General features: G+C 32.8%; 2 protein-coding genes across 3 annotated transcripts; both read left to right on the top strand.

Moving 5' to 3' along the window:
• Positions 1-3,639: 3,639 nt before the first annotated feature.
• Positions 3,640-7,707, top strand: LOC121795850 (transcription factor UNE10-like). 2 transcript variants are annotated; one of them, XM_042194485.1, is made up of 6 exons: positions 3,640-3,858; positions 4,143-4,668; positions 5,739-5,849; positions 6,017-6,082; positions 6,841-7,182; positions 7,419-7,707. In XM_042194485.1, the coding sequence occupies exons 1-6, from the start codon at positions 3,776-3,778 to the stop codon at positions 7,479-7,481; spliced, it is 1,191 nt and encodes a 396-aa protein (XP_042050419.1). In that variant the 5' UTR covers positions 3,640-3,775; the 3' UTR covers positions 7,482-7,707. The 2 variants fall into 2 exon arrangements, with proteins under 2 accessions (XP_042050419.1, XP_042050418.1); XM_042194484.1 differs by having other exon boundaries at positions 7,393-7,707.
• A 6,517-nt stretch (positions 7,708-14,224) lies between these two features.
• LOC121794327 (expansin-B15-like) lies at positions 14,225-15,882 on the top strand. The gene is made up of 4 exons (XM_042192445.1): positions 14,225-14,400; positions 14,493-14,605; positions 14,688-14,875; positions 15,348-15,882. Exons 1-4 carry the CDS (start codon positions 14,247-14,249, stop codon positions 15,667-15,669), a joined length of 777 nt encoding a protein of 258 aa, XP_042048379.1. The 5' UTR covers positions 14,225-14,246; the 3' UTR covers positions 15,670-15,882.
• The last annotated feature ends 4,273 nt before the right edge of the window (positions 15,883-20,155 follow it).

The following is a 20,155-nucleotide window of genomic DNA, read 5'->3' as shown; positions in this document are numbered from 1 at the left end:
TGGAAAGTCGATCAAACTTGTAACTTGTGACTTGTAACTAATTGGTAATAGTGAATACTCTATTATTTTTATTATTTTCCATAAAATTTAATTAAATGTTTATTAAAATATAACCATTCTTAATTATTTTGTTGAACAACTACTCTCAAAGGTTGTGGTATTTTTCATTTTTATATGTTACCACAAAGTCTTTGGCCAAAACTGAAAAACAACATTTTCTGTTCATCATAGCCGCCTATGTTTGCACTGAGGTAAAAGATCGTTAGCCATGTAGTTTGTTCGCAAGAAAAAATGTTAATTTAATGTGTTAAAAATTTGAAAATACATGTCATCCTTGCATGAATTTAAAATTCGTGTTCAATTTCCTAACTTAATTGACTTTAAGTTGTGATTTTTGTGCACTTTTTCATTTTATTTATTGAGTGAAATACGTAAATGGTACTCCCTCCGTCCCAACTAAGTTGAATCGTATTCCTCTTTGGGATGTCCCAACTAAATTGAGTCATTTCCATTTTTAACAAAAAACAAAACATCCAATCACTCTTACCTTATTCCACTGTGTACTTTCCTCTCTCTTTATCGTTTCTACTTTATTCCTTTCTCCTACTTTTCAACACAATTTCTTAATCTCCGTGCCCAAAAGTTATGTCTCAACTTAGTTGGGACGGCGGGAGTACCTGATCTTTCACGTTCGCACATAAATGGTACATGATCTTTATTTTATATCGTTTTTGGTACCTATAAATCACATTTTTTATACCTGGTACAATGTTCACCTCAAAATGCTCTCTAAACAAATACATTTTCCTATTTGTGTCATAGAAGATAATTTGGGCATACACAAAATTAGTACCAAAAGTGATATTATAATATCTTCTCTCGTTCTCCTCACTCTTTATACTATTATTATTAATCAATATTAATATTATTATTTTGATGTTATAAATTAATAATTAATTTATTTTTTAATATTATTCAAATATACTTAATTATAATTATAGTTATAATTATATTTAATTATTATAATAATATTATTGTTATGATACTAAAAACTAGTAGTAATTAATAAATAATTATAGTATAATTACTATTATGAATCATATAATATTATATAATAATAATAATTATTATTTTATATTAAATTAATAACTAATCGATATAGTCTTAATAAAAATTTTAAATTGTGAATTGTGTTAATAATAATATAAAGAGTTGAATATTTTTATTTAGGTGTTTTAACCCTAAAATGAGTATAAAATAATTTAATAGAAAATATTCAATTGATTTAATTACTTTATATAATTAATTTAATTAAGTGTTTTGTTCTTGATTTATATTATGAATGCAATTAAATGTATGTATAAAACACTAAAAAGAAAGAAGAAAAAGAAGAGAAAAGAAAAAAAAGATGAAACATAAACTAAGGAGAAAAAAGAAAGAAGCAAGGAAGATAAAATACTAAAAAGAAAAAAGAAAATGAAGAAAAAAGAAAGAAGAAGAAACTAAAGAGAAAAAAAGAAATAAGAGGAAGAAAAAAAATCACATGCATATTTGGTACTATTTAATTGAAATTTCCAAAAATATCTTTTATAATAAAAAAATTACATGTTTGGTTCTGAGGGTTATTTTTATCACGGGTACTAAAAATGATATAAAATAAAGATTATGTATCATTTATGTGTGAAAGTGAAAAATGAAGTATTCTCTTATTTATTTACACATACGCTTTCGCTGTATTCACGCATTTCGATGAATCAAACATTTGATCTATAAATTGGAATTGGAGAGAGTGTTTTATGAATTTGAATTTATCAAAACGCCTGCATCCACATATTGATTTCACTAGGTGAGGTGCTTTTATTTCAACCACTATATTATGATTGGGACTATTTGAAAAAATTAATTATCAGAAAGAAGTTGTCCTATCATTTCAGATGTTGTAAAATCTGAATACTGACCCGAAAATAAGTGCATAAAATAAGCAAAAGCACATGACATGTCAAAAAAAATCGTGATGCTTCATTCCATTAATTATATAGAAAAATGTCTCGATATTATCAATAAAACAGAATTGTTGTAACTTGCTAATTAAGTAATATTGTCGGGATCGACTTGCTAAATCAATGGCAGTGAATAACAAGCTATATTACTCTCTCTCCCACTTTAAAGTATTTATTAGACTATCATTTTTCCAATACGAGTGTGAAATACAAACGAATCAACTACCTTGGGAGGAAAGAAGTATATAACAATATTATACAATAAAATTTAATAAATAATAAAGATAATCTGATTAAAGTATTTTTAGTAGAAAAAATTATCGACCTTATTAATAAAAAGAAATTTGCCATAAATAAATATGAAATAATTAGGGTGATTGAACCAGAGTAAGAAAACAAAACTATTTTCCAATGAGAAAAAAATACTAAGAACATCCACAATAGCGCCTAGCGCACCGCTTAGCCGAGCGCCGGCGCTAGGCGATCTATTGCAACCGCCTAGCGGTTTCCGGATTTAAAAACCGCCTAGCGCTCAGCGGTTCCGTGGCGCTAGGCGGTGCGCTGGACGATCCGCTCGGCGCTATTGCAGCGTCCGGATCGCCTAGCGCGAATTTTTTTTTCCGAAACACTATATATACGCGCCTTGCACGCCATTTTCATTCGCACCACTTGTTTTAACGAGTACTCTCTCTATCTAAATTTCTGTACAAGATCTCGTATATGTCTCGTGAATTAAATTCCGTATATTGTGTGATTGTTAATTATTTCATTTTTATATAATTGTTATTAGTGATGTGGCTATTGATGTGGCTGTGCTATTTATGATGTGGCTAGGCTATTGCTGAGCTATTTATGGTGTGGCATGAGGATTTTTAGTATTAATGATGTGGCAGGAGAAGTTTATGACTAGGCTATGACTGGGCTATTGCTGTGCTATTCCTATTGTGGATGCTCTAATACTTACGATCCAAACAAAGTTAAACAAAATAAATCATGAAACTGCGTCTCTTTCTTTTCTATGGGCAGGGACAGAACTCTCCATCCTTTTAAAAATAATAATTTATTATATGAGTATATAAGTTTGTCTTTTTCTTATTTATGGAGTGATATTATTCTCTATTATTCATGTTTTCTACCATACGTTAAACTACTTTCTTTATTTAATTACAATTCTTTTTTCTTTAATTATTATTCATACTAGTATTACCTTTAAACGTGGGAATATTTTACATCAGTTAATTTAATTACAATTCATGTTATACATAAAGAACGAATAAAGTATTATAGGTAGATAAAAATAGTTAATAGGAATATATATTTCTGCATATCTATCTATTTCTTTGTGTATGCAAATGATTGCATATTTACTCAATCCTTCGCCCTCAAAAAAGTTATTCAATCCACCTTTATTTTTTTCTGCTTCCTTACAAAAGATCTCTTTCACAATTCATTCAAATAATACCATAATTTTCTTCTCATGGATCATGGACCATTCAATCTCCCTCTTCCTGTCTCATGATCCATTCAATCTCCCTCTTCCTGTCTCTCTCTATCTCAAATTATGCTTTGTTCTTATCTTTATGAATAGTAATTAGATCCCTTCTAAAAGAGCCCACACCCACATATATTGAACCTAAAAAGAAAGTGTGCCCTTTTTCTATAGTATCACTCACCTTCTCTCCCTTATATTTTCCCCAATTGCTCACCTTCTCTCCCTTATATTTTCCCCAATTGCTCAAACACTATTCAAGTTTATATTTTTCAAGATCATAGCAATGAATCAATGTGTACCGAGTTGGGATCTCGACGATTGCTCAAAGATTAAGTACCAATCCAATTCCCCTCAAGATGTCCCTTCGTAGGCCTTCTTTCTCCCTGTAATATCTATTTCTATGTAACAGAGAGAGTATTAAATTATATTATATGCAGTAACGGATCCAGCATTAAGCTAGATGGGGCAAATGCCCCTGCTCATAATTCATTCTTTATATATATATATATATATATAACCAGTTATAGAGATTTTTATATTAATCTTCAACTAATTACCTTTTTAATTTTTAAAATTTGTCTATGTATATTTTTGCCCCTCTGGCTAAGAATTTTTAGATCCGTCCGTAATTATATGATTAATTGTTTCAGGTTGGACTATGAAGTTGCAGAACTAACATGGGAAAATGGTCAACTAGCCATGCATGGCCTAGGCGTCCCGCGCGTGGTGGGCAAACAAAGCGCGTCGGCCTCTCCCACGACTTGGGACAAGCCACGCGCCGGCGGTACGCTCGAGTCCATCGTCAACCAAGCCGCCTTCTACCCGTCCGCCGCCGATGCCAAGCACCTGAAGCCGTGGTTTGAGAGCCACTGCGCGATGGCGAACCCGGGCCCCACCGGGTCCGTCACCGCCACAATGGACGGGCTCGTGCCCTGCGCCAAAACCGTCCATGGGCACGAGCGTCAGGAGCACCCCGCCGGGTGCTCCACGCGCGTGGGGTCGTGCGCGGCGCCGCTGGACGTCGTGCGCGAGAGCGTCCAGACGTTTGGTGGGGCCGGGTTGACGTCGACGTCGACGTCGTCGCTGGAGAACACCATCTCCGGCCAAGAGTACACGAAGACTTCCGCCGACGACCGTGACTCCGTTTCTCTTCACAGCAGGTCTCGGGCATCTGATGTACGGTCCAACTCTTTTCTCTTCTTTCCTTTTTCATATTTTCTAGAAATTGTTTCTTTTAATTTAAAAACTGCATTTACGATTGCATTGCATACCAAATCGCATTTATGGTTTTTTTTAAGACCGGTAGAAATTGCGGCATTCACAATAAAAGAAAATCATAAAAAATTAACTACTACTACAATATAAATTTTGTTTTTGGTGGACGCTTTTTAATGTTATTAAATATGCTAATTTGCGTGTCTAATTATACCACCAATGCTGTATAAAATGTCATTATTGTTTGTGCTCCAACTAAAATGGGACACAAATCCAAACTTCCTTAGAAAACAAAGATTATGATAATTTGTCCTCAATTTAAGGACTCAATCTTTTACGTTTTTAATTATAAATATTTAAAAAAAATCAAACGCTGGTAATAGCGTTCAATTTTTTGTCTCCCTGAAAAATAGTACTCCCTCCTGTAGTGCTCTCTTGTTCTTATTAATTAGTAGTATCTTTTTCATTTTTTTTCTGAGGTATATAATGTCATTTTTATTATTTTTAGTAAGCGAACCACATATTTAATGACTCATTTTATTGACCGTTATTACCAAATTAATACTCACTCCGTCCCAACTAAGTTGAGTCGTAATCCTTTTTGAGACGTCCCAACAAGGTTGAGTTATTTCCCTTTTTAACAAAAAACAAAACATTCAATCACTATTACTTTATTTCATAATCTACTTTACTCTCCTCTTTGTCTCTCCTTCTTTTTTCTCTTTCCTATTTTATTTTACTTTCATTTTAATCTATTCAACACAATTTTTTAATCTCCGTGCCCAAAAGTTTTGTACCAACTTAATTGGAATGGAGGGAGTATATAAAAATATAATTTACATTTTAATAATTTTTAAAATTCACTTTTCCTAGCAAAAATAGAGAGTATTTTAAAACTTATACCGGTCAAATATAAGATATAATTAATAGCGAGGTGAGGGAGTGTATGCCTTATTTTTTGGAATATATAAGAATTGACGCTAGAAAGTAGTAGTGTTATTTATGTTTTGGTAGTAAATATGGTATTGTAGAGAAATGGAGAAGAGGAGGAGGAGGAGGAGGGGCGAAGAAGAGACGATGGAAAATCCTCAGTTTGTACAAAAAGGAGTAGGGCAGCCGCAATTCATAACCAATCCGAACGTGTACGTCTCTTTTCTCACTCGATATCATTTCCGTATGCGTCTTTAACTTTTTTGCTGAATTTTAAAATGTGGAAAAAGGCCATCATGCTTTTCTACGTTTTTTATTTATTTATTAAACTCAATCATACCATCTCTATTTAATAATATATCCATTTTTGGTACCTCAGAAACGAAGAGACAAAATTAACCAAAGAATGAAGACATTGCAGAAATTGGTCCCGAATTCCAGCAAGGTTTGTTGATCAAGGCTAGTCAAATTAATTTTGTTGATCTAAACAACAAATTCACTTCATCCACATTTATGTTACTTTCTCTCACTAAAAGGACCAACAATCATTTTACAGCAAGTAACACTTTTTGCAATTATTGGGGAAATTCATAAACATTATGTGATGATTGTTTATTTACTCCATGTATATTTGACCCAAGGAAAGTATACCTATTTTTTCTTTTGAGGCACTTAAATGAATATGCCGGAATAAATCAAAATGCCCCATTCATTATACGAAGGTATAAATTTATTCAATGTTATTTGATGCAGACATACATACGTACATACATTTTTATTATAGGTTTATAGATAAAACTATAATCATATGTTGTTGCACTATTCAATACTACTCTTTTGTTTTTTACAAATTATATTTGTATGATTGGCTATACATGTTACAGAGCTTAGAGGTCTCCAATAATTTGATGTGCATGTCAATTTAGCATAACTATAGAGTCCACATACAAATCTTCGTTCTCAGACAAATAGACACAGAGTTGTTTCTTGTCAAGACAATATCACCCACATTAGTCCTTCTATGTAGGGACTTGGAAAATTACATGTCTCCTTACATGCATATGTTTGTCTGCTACTGTCAATCATTCATGTGCATGCCTATCCCTACATCAATAATAGAAGATTTCCCTTGTCATGAAAAATTAATTTTGGTAGATGGATCTCAATTGACCTTTGTTTATTACTATTAATTATTTGTTTCAGAATGACAAAGCATCAATGTTGGATGAGGTGATAGAGTACTTGAAGCAATTGCAGGCTCAAGTGAACATGATGAGTAGGATGAACATGCCATCCATGATGTTGCCATTAGCAATGCAACAGCAGCAGCTTCAGATGTCTATGATGGGATGCATGGGCATGGGCATGAGCATGGGGATGGGGATGGGGATGGGGGTCATGGACATGAACACCATCCCCCGCCCCCAACCAACCGCTGGCTTCATGCCCCTGCCACCCGCCACCTGGAACAATGGAGGAGGCGACTGTTTGCCGCCTCCTCCCATGTCGGACCCTTTAGCAGCACTTCTTGCATGTCAATCTCAAGTGAGTATCATTTTGATTATAGAAAGTGTCACTAATTTATAAAATCTAACTTGACTATGACATTTAATACTAGTCCGTTTGCTAGGGTAGATCTGCCTTAAAATGACCTAAAATGTGTGTTCTTATCATATTTTATTTTTATCTATCTTCCTTATCAAACGACTCTGTATTATTAGTGTAATGCCAATGTTTATATTTTACTCGATGTAGCCGATGACAATGGATGCTTATAGCAGGCTGGCAGCTATGTCCCAACAAATGCAACAGCAGTTACCTGGTTCAAAAAATTAAATTGGTGAACTTGGGTGTTTTATGCTAGAGAACTATATATAGTTTCGAAATGAAAAATTATATCTATAAACCACATGAGGGGTTTATACTCTGATTCTGCATGAATTTAATTTTTCCAATTAATTGGAGCTTTGAGCAGAGTACACATGTAAGCAAGAGGTTTCGTGTTATTACTTACTAATACTATATTGTAATATATTTTTTCAATTGTAAAAGTTCCGATTAGTTCGTTTATTCTTTTTCGAGTCCTGAAATTCAGTGAATGTGACATGATTCTACAAGTTATATTTTGTGGTTTATATATAGATGACCTGACATCTTTCTTGTTAAACTATTTCATTCTCATTTCATTTGCATACCAATCCACATGCTCTAAAATTAAGGTTCAGTTGAAATTAGGACAAAAATAATTAAATTGATGTCGTTTTTATAAGATCTCAAGATTAAAATATGACCATAAATTTCAATTGATAAAAAATCAATATAAAACTATATATCGATACATTCACTTTGAAAGTCGGTTATAAGAAGAATAACTTTTAAACAAAAAGTAATTTTTATGAACAAGCTAGAAAAATACTACTAATTTTTAGTTAAAACTCACAATGAGGAGGAGCTCACACAAAATTTTTTCATTGTTGTTTATTTTTGGTTTCCGGAATATCTTATTATTATACTTTATTGTGATGGTGTTTCAGTTTTTAAGTTGTTGGATCTATTTTTATTGTCAAAATTGGGAAATTAATATGTTTGGATGTGGGGTAGAGAAAGAATTGGAGTATTTATTTAACAAATACCAACAGAAATAGCGGCAGAGGGATTGGACCAGTTACTCTACCATTTTCATGCACATGCCCTTTCTCGTCTTTCAATTTTTCTTTTGTTCTCTTCCTTTTAATTAAATTCGACTTTTACAAATTTAGCTTGATTCCAAGAAAAATCCATTGAATATTGGGCTTGAGTTTTCAGAATGATGAAAATATAAGCTTTATTGAAATAAAAAGAATAAAAGTAGCTTCAAAACTAAGAAATACTACTATACAAGATTACTAATTGATTCATCAAGTACCAAGGCCTATTTATTCTTAGTGAAAATGAATTGATTTGATATAATATAAAATAAATATTACAAGAATAAAGATTCTAAAGGAGAAATCCAACAGAAGAAAAAGAATACTTTCGGTGAAAAACAATGAAAATGAAAAAGATAGAACTTATGTTTTCAAGAGAAATGTGTGGTATCTAACAAACCAAGCGTTTCCTTTATTTCCCAACCATTTAGTTGGCTGCACTCTTTCAACTTGCACCATCAAAATTGATATCACCATTTCGGCCTTTCCTTTCTTTTTGGGTATAATATACAAATATTGTTCCTTATTCTGTAGCGATGCTAATTTTTTTAGCACGAAATTTAAGAAAATTGTATTAAAACTATTCGTATCCATAATCAGTTTCAAATAGTGTTTTATAAATAGGATCGGACCGACTGGTTCTGCCGCTAATAGATGCTTGATCATGTCCGACTCATGTCTTTAAACCAATGAAGCTATGAACCGTTTTGGACTGGGTAAATCGGCCGTTTCGGCCAGAAACCGGCTACCTGGTGGACTGGTTTTTCTAATATTTACAAATTTATTGAAAAAACTGTGTCCGAGAGGTTTCGATCCTAAAACCTTTTAAGTGAAGTGATAAATATATTAACTACTACACCCCAAGGTCTTACTTAACACACAAAGAACTTTAAATATATCTATATATAAATATCATTTTTTTTATCAAATTAACTAATTATTCATGTTTGATAGTAATACATTCTTACAAAATAATATTTTACCATTTACTAAACTTTTATATAAGATGCATATAATAAACATTTAATTTAATTTTTAATAATAAAATAAATATTACTTTTCCTCCTTAAAGTTGAATTAATCACTTGTACATGTTTTAATAGAATACTAAAAAATTCATGTTAAAAAAAATAATACTATGCTCCATGTTTTAATTTCATCTCGAAATAAAATATACCCAACAAAATAAAATTATGCTTAATTTTTTTAATAAGATGCATTAGCTTGCACATACATTAACATATGGAGTTTTATACATCTAAACTTTATATATATGTTATAATTATTGAGTTAAAAAATATCTAAATACATACTCAATTATCGCTCCTCATTATAATATCAACAAAATTGATTTTAATTAAAAATACAAAAGTATATTGGTAAAGTTGTAAATATTTGTGTTTATGCTGATAGTAATAAGAAATATGAATTGATGAAATGAAGAATGGATGAAGAAAAGGACAAATATGTTCTCATTGAGGTTAGAACCATAGACCTCTTAGTTAAAAGACTAAAAAGTAAACCATTGGACTACAAAATTTGTACACACGGAAGGGGCACATATGGTTTTACGACTCGACTTTATGGGACTTTTAGGCTCTCCGGACAGCCGGGAGGGACAATCATAAGTCCAAGATATGGGCTGAGGCTGATCAGAATTCACAAGTTTTACAACTATTGAATGGCTGGGGTCGAAATTAGGGCTTCAAAACTGCTCATTTATAAAGTCAAATAAAATGGCCCAATCAAAATATAACTAAAGGCCTACTTAATAAGTTAAGCCCACAACCAATTCGAACTAATCTTCTTCTTCCCCAAATTCTGGGCCGCGTCTTGCAATAGTGATGATTTCAGTTCAGGGGCGGAGGTACTCTTTTGGTTCATCTCATAAAAATAGACCAATTCTGTTAATAATTTTTTTCTCTTTTATGAGGTAATTTTCATTTTTCATTAATATATTTAAATTTTATCATTTCAAAGATAAAAAAGCGTCTGTTTTTATGTGGACGGATGAAGTGGTACATATAAATATATGTTTTTGAATTAATAATAGAAACATTTGAAAAAGAAAAAAAGGAAGGGTGTACTGGTACGTGAAAGAGGTTGATGAATAAGCGCACGCGATGGATAGTTAAATAAGGTGTGCATGGATGCATGCATACGTGGATTAATCACAGATAAAATCACCATGAGCGCGAAGTAGCGGATTAAGAGGATTGAGTACTTAGTTAGAATGTTGTTTTTAATTTGTTATTTCGCACATTTACGCAGCTGTATGAGTGTGATCTCGAAATGTATTGGATCATTATGATGAATCAATGCAAACTCCTGCTCGTTCTATTCCCTTGTCTTCTTCAAGTAATTCCTTCCATGTGGTTGCGATTCCGGTCACCATTCCAACCATCGGAGACCTCAATACCGTACCATGTACATGCGAGAGAATTTACCTGATTCAAATTAAACATTTCATATATTTCTGTTTTAAATTCATATTGCCCTAATCCAAGAAAGAACAAATGGAAATCGCTTATGAAGATTGATTTTATGTTTGTAAAAAAAATATGATTTGTTACATCAACGAAATATTTCAGATTTGTTTTTTGAATTTAAAAATAAAATCATATTTTAAACAAATACCATAAATCTAAAAAAAATCAAAAATAGAAAATAATGCAAAATTACAAAATAAACCCTATTATGACATTATCACATAATTCATGTATCAACAAAAAAAAAAGCAAATACATAATAAAAAGGGTCATTAGCTCATCAAATATGCATTTAATGCAGATTAATTAAGAATTAATGTCCACGAAAATCGTATCTTGGCAAATCTGAATTAGATGGTGACACCCATGTGAATTAGAGGCTAAATTTGACCTAAATCACCGTTTGTCTATCCAAAGTCCATACCTTTTATAACTATATACGACGAGATTATAATTTAGGTCAGGTTTTGCTTTCACACAATACCTTTTATATACAATATATTTCACTTTTTGAAAATTAGCAAATGTAATCATTCTATTTTTGTCTCTTTTGTTATGGCAAGATTTTATCTAATTTACGTGCTACAAAATTTATTATAAGTGCATCTTTCTATGCACCTACCGGTTCATTTTCCAACCTACTCTCGTAACACATTTTTCACGATAAAGAAATAGTAATGCAATTTTATCAATTAACTCGTCTAAATATTTTTATCATTCGTAGGCTTTTTGCTATAATTATATAAACTCCTATCAAATAAAAAGTTCAAATTTAATTCAATAATAATTGTGACGTTATTTATATACTCCTACTTGATATAATGATCAATTACATTATGTTTAAAAGTTAATACGCTAATTATATATTTTCATTAAAACATAATTGTCACTTGGAATTTGAAATGGCCGTCTAAAACAAAAATAGAATAAAATAATTTCCTCTAAAATTACGGAATGAGTTGAAAATGCACTCCCAAAATCGTCGCCTCAAATTATGAGAATCTGTCCGACTCCAAGAGCGATCGCCACGTGGGCAGTGTGCTAGATTTTATAGTTATCCGACCATCAACGGCCAACGGTCAATAACCGGTATTAACGACTAGGTTAACGGAAAACAAATCTATCGTTGTTATTTCTTCATTCATTACTTTATTTTTAGTGCCAAGTAATTAGTTGAAACGTCCGAATCATGTTGAAACATACGCACCCAAAATTATGCCTTCAAATTATCAAATTTTGAGCTATTCAAGAGGGATAATATCTAATAGGAGTAATCGATATTAAATTACTTTGTTGTTTTAGTTTAGAAGAAATCGCAATAATTGGAAGTTCATTACTGAAATTAGTAAGAGTGAAATCAATTTATACTAAATAAAGTAATTTTTACTGCACTAACCTATATAATGTAATTAAATATTTTATATTTATTATATATAGTAATACCATTAGACGGTCTAAAATTGTTATACTCCTTATCAAGAACGAAACCAGAAATTTAATTAAGCCAAGATTTAAAAAAATTAATATTACTATTACTTAGGTGTACAACACTTTAGTCTTCCATTATTTTGAAGCTAACTAATTACTATAAAAATAGGATCAATCTTTTATTAACTCTTTCCATTCATTTTTCACTATATTTTTTAAAACTCATGTCCAGTCAAACCTGTGCTTGTATTGGTGGATGTAAAACTCAAGTCCAGTCAAACTTGCGCATGTATTGGTGGATGGATCGCGTAATATTTCTCTTATTATGATTTCTTTAAATTGTTTAGAAGATTATTATAGCAAATTTGATTGAGGTGTAGTAAGTTTTATTATGAATGCACATTATATATAGTACTATTATTTCGATTATCCGATTAATCTTATGTTTTACATTATTAGATTTTATAGTATTATTTTTATATCAATCGGGTAATCAAAATAATATTTTTACGATCAAAACGATGGGCTGGCTAATTAATTTCAATCTAGTGCTCTAGTAAGGGAATTAATGCATTGTAATCAATAATGAAGGAAAAAATATTAAAAACGTTACTTGTAATGGGCTCTTCTCTGATTATATACAGTACCTCTCTATCTGTATCTCACATTAGTTGACTTTCAAATTAATCTACTTTGTCAACCTCTAATTTCGTTAGTGACTTTTCTGGATATTACTAAGAAAAATTTACATATCTATTATTAGCAACAACTATGCAAGAAAACGTAGACCCTAATAGATTTGATGTGAAATTATTGCTTGATTTGTGCAATTGTGAATATAAAAGAAACTTATTTTGTCCTTCAAAAAAAGAAGAATGGTACTAATATTTTAATTTATTTCGATATAAGCAACTAGATAGGGGCATGATGAGTGTTATATTGCTAACTCAATACTTAATTACTAATTATAATTAAATCATAGTCATTAGATATTCAAATCAAGGGCATAGATCATCAGCCCCGAAATGTCAATACAATCAACAAAAAATGTCAATAAGGGTATTAAGGTAAATTTACGACAAATTTGTTATAACTAACTTTTGAAAAATATTTCATAACTTTAAAACGCATATAACTTTGTCGATTTAAATTATGTTTCCGCACAACATTATAAAATTAAAGAGAATTTCGTAAGGATTCTAACGAGATCTCAATTGCATATGTTCCAATGTCAAAATTTAAAAAAAAAATTAAAAATTTTCAATTTTTTCGTACAACAACAAATGTCATCATTGTATATAAAATATGTCAATATAATACATGTAGAATGTCAATATAAGCAATGTGTTAACATTCTCAAAGCATTGTGTTGACATTCTCAAAGCATTGTATTGATATTTTCGAAACACTATATTGACATTTTCATCCAAAACCTTAATTTGGTAGTTTTTTTATCTTTTTCGATTTAATTAATAAAAACGAAAATTACATGTGACAAATTTTAGACCACAAGATTTCTAAAATCATATGGTCTTAAATTAGTTGTAGTTAGCAATTAAATGATGAGTTAGCAATTAATCACTCCCCCTATGGGCATATATGGCCATACTGTCCAGTATTTTATGTACATTATATTTAAGAAAATCAACTGACCTATATAAATAGCTAATTAAGTTTATTGAATTTAACAACCACTTACCATGTAATCAATTAATGATCCCATTTTTGCTAGCAGAGATAGGGTCAAATCCCCCCAAAAAAAGAAGATTAATTAAATTTTTATTTCCTAAAATGATATATATGCATGATTTGAGAGGAAAAGTGTAAATTATATTGGAGCAAGTCGAATCACTAAAATCCACAGCTCACTTTAATTTAAGGTCTATTATTTGGTGTTTGCCGCTCGTAGACGCCAAGCGGTTCATGATCACGACTATAAATATGGCATTTCACAATCACAAAAATCACAAAAAACATACTATCTCTCTCATTCCAATTCTCTTGCATGCTCATGGCTTCTCTTTTCACTCATTTAGCTTTCTTCACCCTCTTGGCTAACTTTTGCTATGGCTTCAACCCGAGACTTCTAGCTGGATCCGGGGGATGGTCTTCCGCCCGAGCTAGTTGGTATGGAAATCCTTCCGGTGCAGGAAGTGACGGTGAGACTATCAAATTAAACATCATTATCGTATAATGAATTAATGGTAGAGAAAGTGACATATATTAATCTGTGTATGTTTTGATTAATTAGGGGGTGCATGTGGATATCAAAATGCTGTTGAAGAAGCACCATATTCTTCACTAATAACAGCGGCTGCTTCTTCTCTATACAAATCAGGCAGCGGTTGTGGAACATGTTATCAGGTTAATTTATAATTTGTGTAGCACAACGTTTTTAACTCTCTTTCCCTCCCTCTTAATTAATAAATTTTATGCTGTGATTTAGGTGAAATGTACTTACGCTGAGGTTTGCTCCGGTAAGCCGGTGACCGTGGTTATAACCGATGAGTGCCCTGGCTGTGACTCACAGTCAATCCTGTTTGATTTAAGTGGGACCTCGTTTGGAACTATGGCTAGACCTGGTGGAGAAGGTCAACTTAGAAATGTTGGAATCGAACAAATTCAGTATAAAAGGTAAATAGGAGTAACTCTTCATTTCTAGTACAAATTTAATGTTTTCTCACTTTAGGTATACAACCCTAATTTGGACCTCCTACTCATTTTCTTTTGATTTTCGATAAAAAAAATGTACTATTATAAGTATTTTCGGTTAAACTACTTATTACTCCTTCATATATTTAAAATAACAATAATGACCATAAGAATTTGAAACGGAGGGAAAAAAATTTGATAGTTGCATTTCGATTGTCCAGTACATAACAGCTACATTAGAATAAATTTGACTAATATTATAAGAAATAGAATATTTTATTGTAGCGAAGGATCTTGTGATTAGAATTTCATATTAGCACGTGTGTCAAGTGTTTAAAGTCAGGAAACTAATATATTTAATCATGGAGTCCAATTTTGATTTAATTACGTTATTATATTAATATAATATAAAAATCTTATGTAGATTATTTGATACCATTAATTGTTTGTCCAGAGTGAACTGCAACTTCCCCGGAGCAACCGTGTCATTCCGGGTCGACCCGGGTTCCAACCCGAACTACTTTGCGGCCGCAATAGAGCACGAAGACGGAAATGGGATCGCCGGAGTTGAGCTGAAACGGGCGGGGTCGGGCGGCACATGGATCAAAATGCAGCCGTCGTGGGGGGCTGTTTGGAAGGCCGATTTGCCAAACAATTACCCGGCGCCCTTCTCCGTTCGGCTCACTGGAAATTCGCAGAAGAAGATTGTCGCCAACAATGTTATTCCTGCCAATTACTCGCCCGGGAAAACTTACAGATCAGTTGTCAATTTTTAACTAAGAACAATTAATAATACTATATATAGTAGTTACTCCATTAATTAGAGTAATTAAATGACAGATTAAGAAGAAAAAAGTTGTCGTAGAAAGTGTATGACATGCACTTTGTCGAGCAGACGGATCTTTTATCTGATCTTGTCTAGCGTTTTCAAGTTTAGTTGTTATGTTTTAATAAAGATAAATATATATGATTTCTGTGTTTTTCTATGAGTGCATGTGTAACAATATTGTTTACTTAGATTGGTCTATAGCTGGAGTATTTATCAATTACTAATCCATGTTTTTCTATATTATTAAATTGGGATCTATAGTATAGTATTTTATGAAATTGGGAGCTATAATAAATAAAATGAACCCTATAAAAAAATCAGTGTATTTGAGATTTACATATAAGTTGCCAAACAGATCTACTTTTAAGGTAGAGAAATCCATTAGATCAGCTTATCCATCTATTTCCAACAATATCAAATATTCTAAAGTGGGCCTATATACGCGGCCCATTTCTTCTAGTCTAAATGATGGACTTTCCAATTGGATCGAATTGATAAACTGACGTGTTGGTTTGAAAACATACTACTCCCTCCATTCCACTCAAGATGACCACATTCTTAAATGGCACGTGATTTTAAGAAGTATTGTTAGGTAGAATAAAGTAGAAAGGAAAAAGTTAATTGGATATTTTAATGAAGAGAGTGGAGAGATGGGGTTATTTCTAAAATTGAAAAGTGATCATCTTGATTGAGACAAACAAAAAAGGAAACATGGTCATCTTGAATGAGACAGAGAGAGTATTATAAAGAGTCTTAACAATCATTAGTTATCTGAATTCGGGGACAAGCAGTTGAAATCTTTTCTTATTGAGAAATATTACTATAATAGCATATCACTTCCCTACTAAAAAACAATAATTCAATTAACATAGCAAATAAAGCTCTTAAAATACAAGTATTACAATACATATCATTTTTCCTATGCATAAGATTGATTAAAAAAACAGATATATCAATCGGTTCTGGCTATCAGATTTTGGATTAATTTTATTGGAATTGGATTAATTTTATCGGGTTAGAAATTTATAATCCCCAACTCTAAATATTTGCGTCTTAAACTAGCCTAACGGGCTACCAACTAAATATTAGAATTAATTTATCTATTTTTATTTTTAAGAAATACTATATATAAAAATTAAAAATATTAATCATACAAAACACATAAACTCAAACATGAAGTATTACTAGTACTCTCTTTTTCCTGCTATAAGTGATACATTTTTTTTGGATGTCTAACTCTAAATGATATATTTTCTTAAAATAGAAACATCATTTTATTCTACTTCATTCTCTATTTTACTTTATTTTCTCTTCACTTAATTTACAAATTAACACTGCATAAAATTTTGTGCCCAATAATGAAAAATGCTCCTCTTAAAGTAAAACGGAGGAAGTATAAATTTTCAACATATATAACTCAATCAATTTAGCGGACTATTCAGATCAACTTAGGAATTTCAAGTTGACATCCATAATAGGAGTAGAAACTAAGTCTATGTTAATACTATGATAGATGAGTGAAACGTGGTCTGTCGTGTGAGTGTGTGTATAATAAATTCCTGGATCGAGTTACCAAGCCCACTGAATCCACAAAACACTAGGTCTAGGAACTCAAGGCGACACGGAAGACTCTGGCTATGGACACACAAACTCTCGCGTTTCAAAGATCCCTCAACCCGTTATACTATAAACTAGTATAGAGAAGCAAGGGGTCGATCCCACGAAGATGGACGCGCAAGAAAGCATCTAGAGAATTTTGGTTAGAAAACGGCTGCTGCCACGCAAACTTTGGTTGAGGTATTCTACTTCTACACCTAGGTGCAAAATTAGACACTAGACCTAGTAAACTGTAAACAACATGCAGTGCTTTAACATCCTTAGAACTACGGAATTTTAAACTTACTTCCAAGATAGAGCAAACGATTACCAACTATAGATAAACAGAACACAACTAAAAATTGGGGACCAACTTCCAGAAATATCAAATACGGAATTAAAGCTGCAACTAACTAACAAAGCATCTAACTGACAACGACATGCATCACATCAACTAAATCAAACACGAAGATGGAGGAAACAGAGCATATACCGAGATTCAAACAAAATGTAAAAATTCGGACGTCGGAAACTTGCAAACAACCGGAAATAAAACAGATCTACGTATACTAGACGGAATGAAATGAAAACACGAAAGCTAGGCTTAAATCTTAATCACTCTTCAGATCCAACGTCGGAAACTCAATCCACTCCGGATCCAAGCAGTCCGAACCCAACAACAACCAAAATCAACTCCATAGTTTCCGATTCACCAAGATCTACTTCGATCAACACCAGATTCCAGCAATTTCACCAAATTCATCACCCAACACAAAACTCAAACATCCAACTCAGCAACTACAATAAACGCAAAATAATGAACACCCATAATCGAAATCAACAGAACTCGTTAATGGCGAAAAATAGAAATTTCATAAACTAAAGCAATTCGACAGAAAACAGGCCGAGCTCCGAACGGCGAAGCTCGGTGAAATTCACGACAGAAAACTAAAATGAAAGCGATTTAAATTGTTTCTTCACCCTCCACGAGGACGGTGTTACTCCCACGACTAACTAGCAACCAGTAACCCAGAACTACCCTACAATTTTCCCATCAAAACCCAAAAGTGTGTAGAAGTGAAGTGAGCTGCAAACTAAATCTGTTACTGAGGTCCCCACCGAGAGGATCCCTCTAGATTGCATGCTTCCTTCCTTATATAGGTGCGGTAGGATCTTCTAGAAACCTTCGCAGAAATCTCCATTCTGCCCTTCAGCTTCACGATCCCTCCGTCTAGTTGTTTCCTCTGAATTTGCTCACTTATTCACCATAATTGCATGGTCCTCGGAATCCACCTTCTTTGTTCCTCGACCTGGTGAATTCTTCTACACACCTGGCTTAAAACATGGGTTAGACCTTATAATTGTATGAATTCACCCCCTAGACCTATGCATGAAATTAGCCTTATCAAACTGCTCACACTTAAACCTTGCTTGTCCTCAAGCATGAAAGACAAGAAAAAGAAATAAGGCGAATTTCAGTGCACGATTCCCATGAACGACTCTACAAACAAGACACGAACAAAACACCAACTACTAGACCTAGACATACTACAGACTCAAAAAGAAACACTTAAAGAAAAACACACAAACATGAACTAGTTTCAATTTTTGGGCGATCGTCCCCACAAGCTTATGTTCTATCCGATTGTCTACAGTCTTCAAATCCTCCTCCTCCCTTCTTTCACTTAAACGGTATGTTTGTTGGTCAAGATAGCCTATTGACTTCCCAATTGTTGGATTCACTCGATCACTCATTTCTGACCAGGGATGTTAGGATCGATCACTCTTAAGTTAATGTTATACCACTGATGCATCGGGTTATGAGAGTTTCTCCTTTCTACCGTCTTCTCCTTTCCTAATTTTTTTCTGGGTCAGGTTACTTATTGCTTCCTGCCCTTAGATTCCCCATTCTTTCTATATTCCCCCTCTTATATATATTTTTTCCCTTGGACTTCGTCTAGCTTATGCCTCCGAATATATATATTTTTTCTCTTTTTATGCCTTTCCTGGACTTCGTCCAGCTTATACCTCCATTCCTAGACTTCGTCCAGCTTATACCTCCATAACCCATTTTTCTCCTTCTAACTCTTCTCCCTAAGCATCAAGCGGCAGCCCCTTTTTCACAAGTTAGCTCTCAATATATAGGCTTATAACTCACTCTTAAAGTAGGGCTTCACAACTGAGTTATCTAAGGCACCTTTTATCGTTCTTACTTCATTCAGACCGCATTCAGCTTATTAAGGTAAAATAGCCTCAAAGTTGACATGCATCCTATCTTCAATCGCTCTTACTAAGGGAATCTTACCTTATTATATCACTAGCTCATGCGACACACAAAAACAATAAACCTAGACTAGACCTAAAGGCTCCTAATCACGAAAACAAACACTGTACTCACTCCCTCTCCCTCCCACTTCACTTCAGCTTGTCCCCAAGCTCTCTTAGTGAGGGGGGAAACAGGGAAGTAAGAACCAGTACAAAACAAACACAAAAAAAAAATAATACAAAACACGCACAAACAACACAAACTTCTCACACTTAGACCGAACATCGGGCTAAGTGGGATAAGTGTAACAGACAAAAGCCAAAACATGCAAACAAGAACAACTTCTTCTCACACTTAGATCAAACATTGGGCTAAGTGTGTGAAGGCACAACACATATATGCAGAATAAAGCATGTTGGGCAAAGAACATAGATAAAACGAAAAGAAATAAGAAAAGAAAAACAGAAAAGTAAAAGTTACTTGTTAATGGGGGATTTAATTCGGGGACTGGCCCCCGCGGGAGCCAGACTGGGGTGGTACGTAAGGTCGGGTCACCTTTGCTTTCTTTCTT

Source organism: Salvia splendens, chromosome 3, assembly GCF_004379255.2.
Source record: "Salvia splendens isolate huo1 chromosome 3, SspV2, whole genome shotgun sequence".
Classification (NCBI taxonomy): domain Eukaryota; kingdom Viridiplantae; phylum Streptophyta; class Magnoliopsida; order Lamiales; family Lamiaceae; genus Salvia; species Salvia splendens.
This window is presented reverse-complemented; position numbering and strand designations above follow the sequence as displayed.

What these genes read in the sequence shown, in the direction of transcription:
- LOC121795850 (XM_042194484.1), top strand. Translation starts at nt 3,776, where the DNA reads ATGAATCAATGTGTACCGAGTTGGGATCTCGACGATTGCTCAAAGATT. An exon ending in TGGTCCCGAATTCCAGCAAG is followed by an intron (nt 6,083 to 6,840) that starts GTTTGTTGATCA and finishes TATTTGTTTCAG; the next exon opens with AATGACAAAGCATCAATGTT. An exon ending in TTCTTGCATGTCAATCTCAA is followed by an intron (nt 7,183 to 7,392) that starts GTGAGTATCATT and finishes TACTCGATGTAG; the next exon opens with CCGATGACAATGGATGCTTA.
- LOC121794327 (XM_042192445.1), top strand. Translation starts at nt 14,247, where the DNA reads ATGCTCATGGCTTCTCTTTTCACTCATTTAGCTTTCTTCACCCTCTTG. An exon ending in TTCCGGTGCAGGAAGTGACG is followed by an intron (nt 14,401 to 14,492) that starts GTGAGACTATCA and finishes TTGATTAATTAG; the next exon opens with GGGGTGCATGTGGATATCAA. An exon ending in GTTGTGGAACATGTTATCAG is followed by an intron (nt 14,606 to 14,687) that starts GTTAATTTATAA and finishes GCTGTGATTTAG; the next exon opens with GTGAAATGTACTTACGCTGA.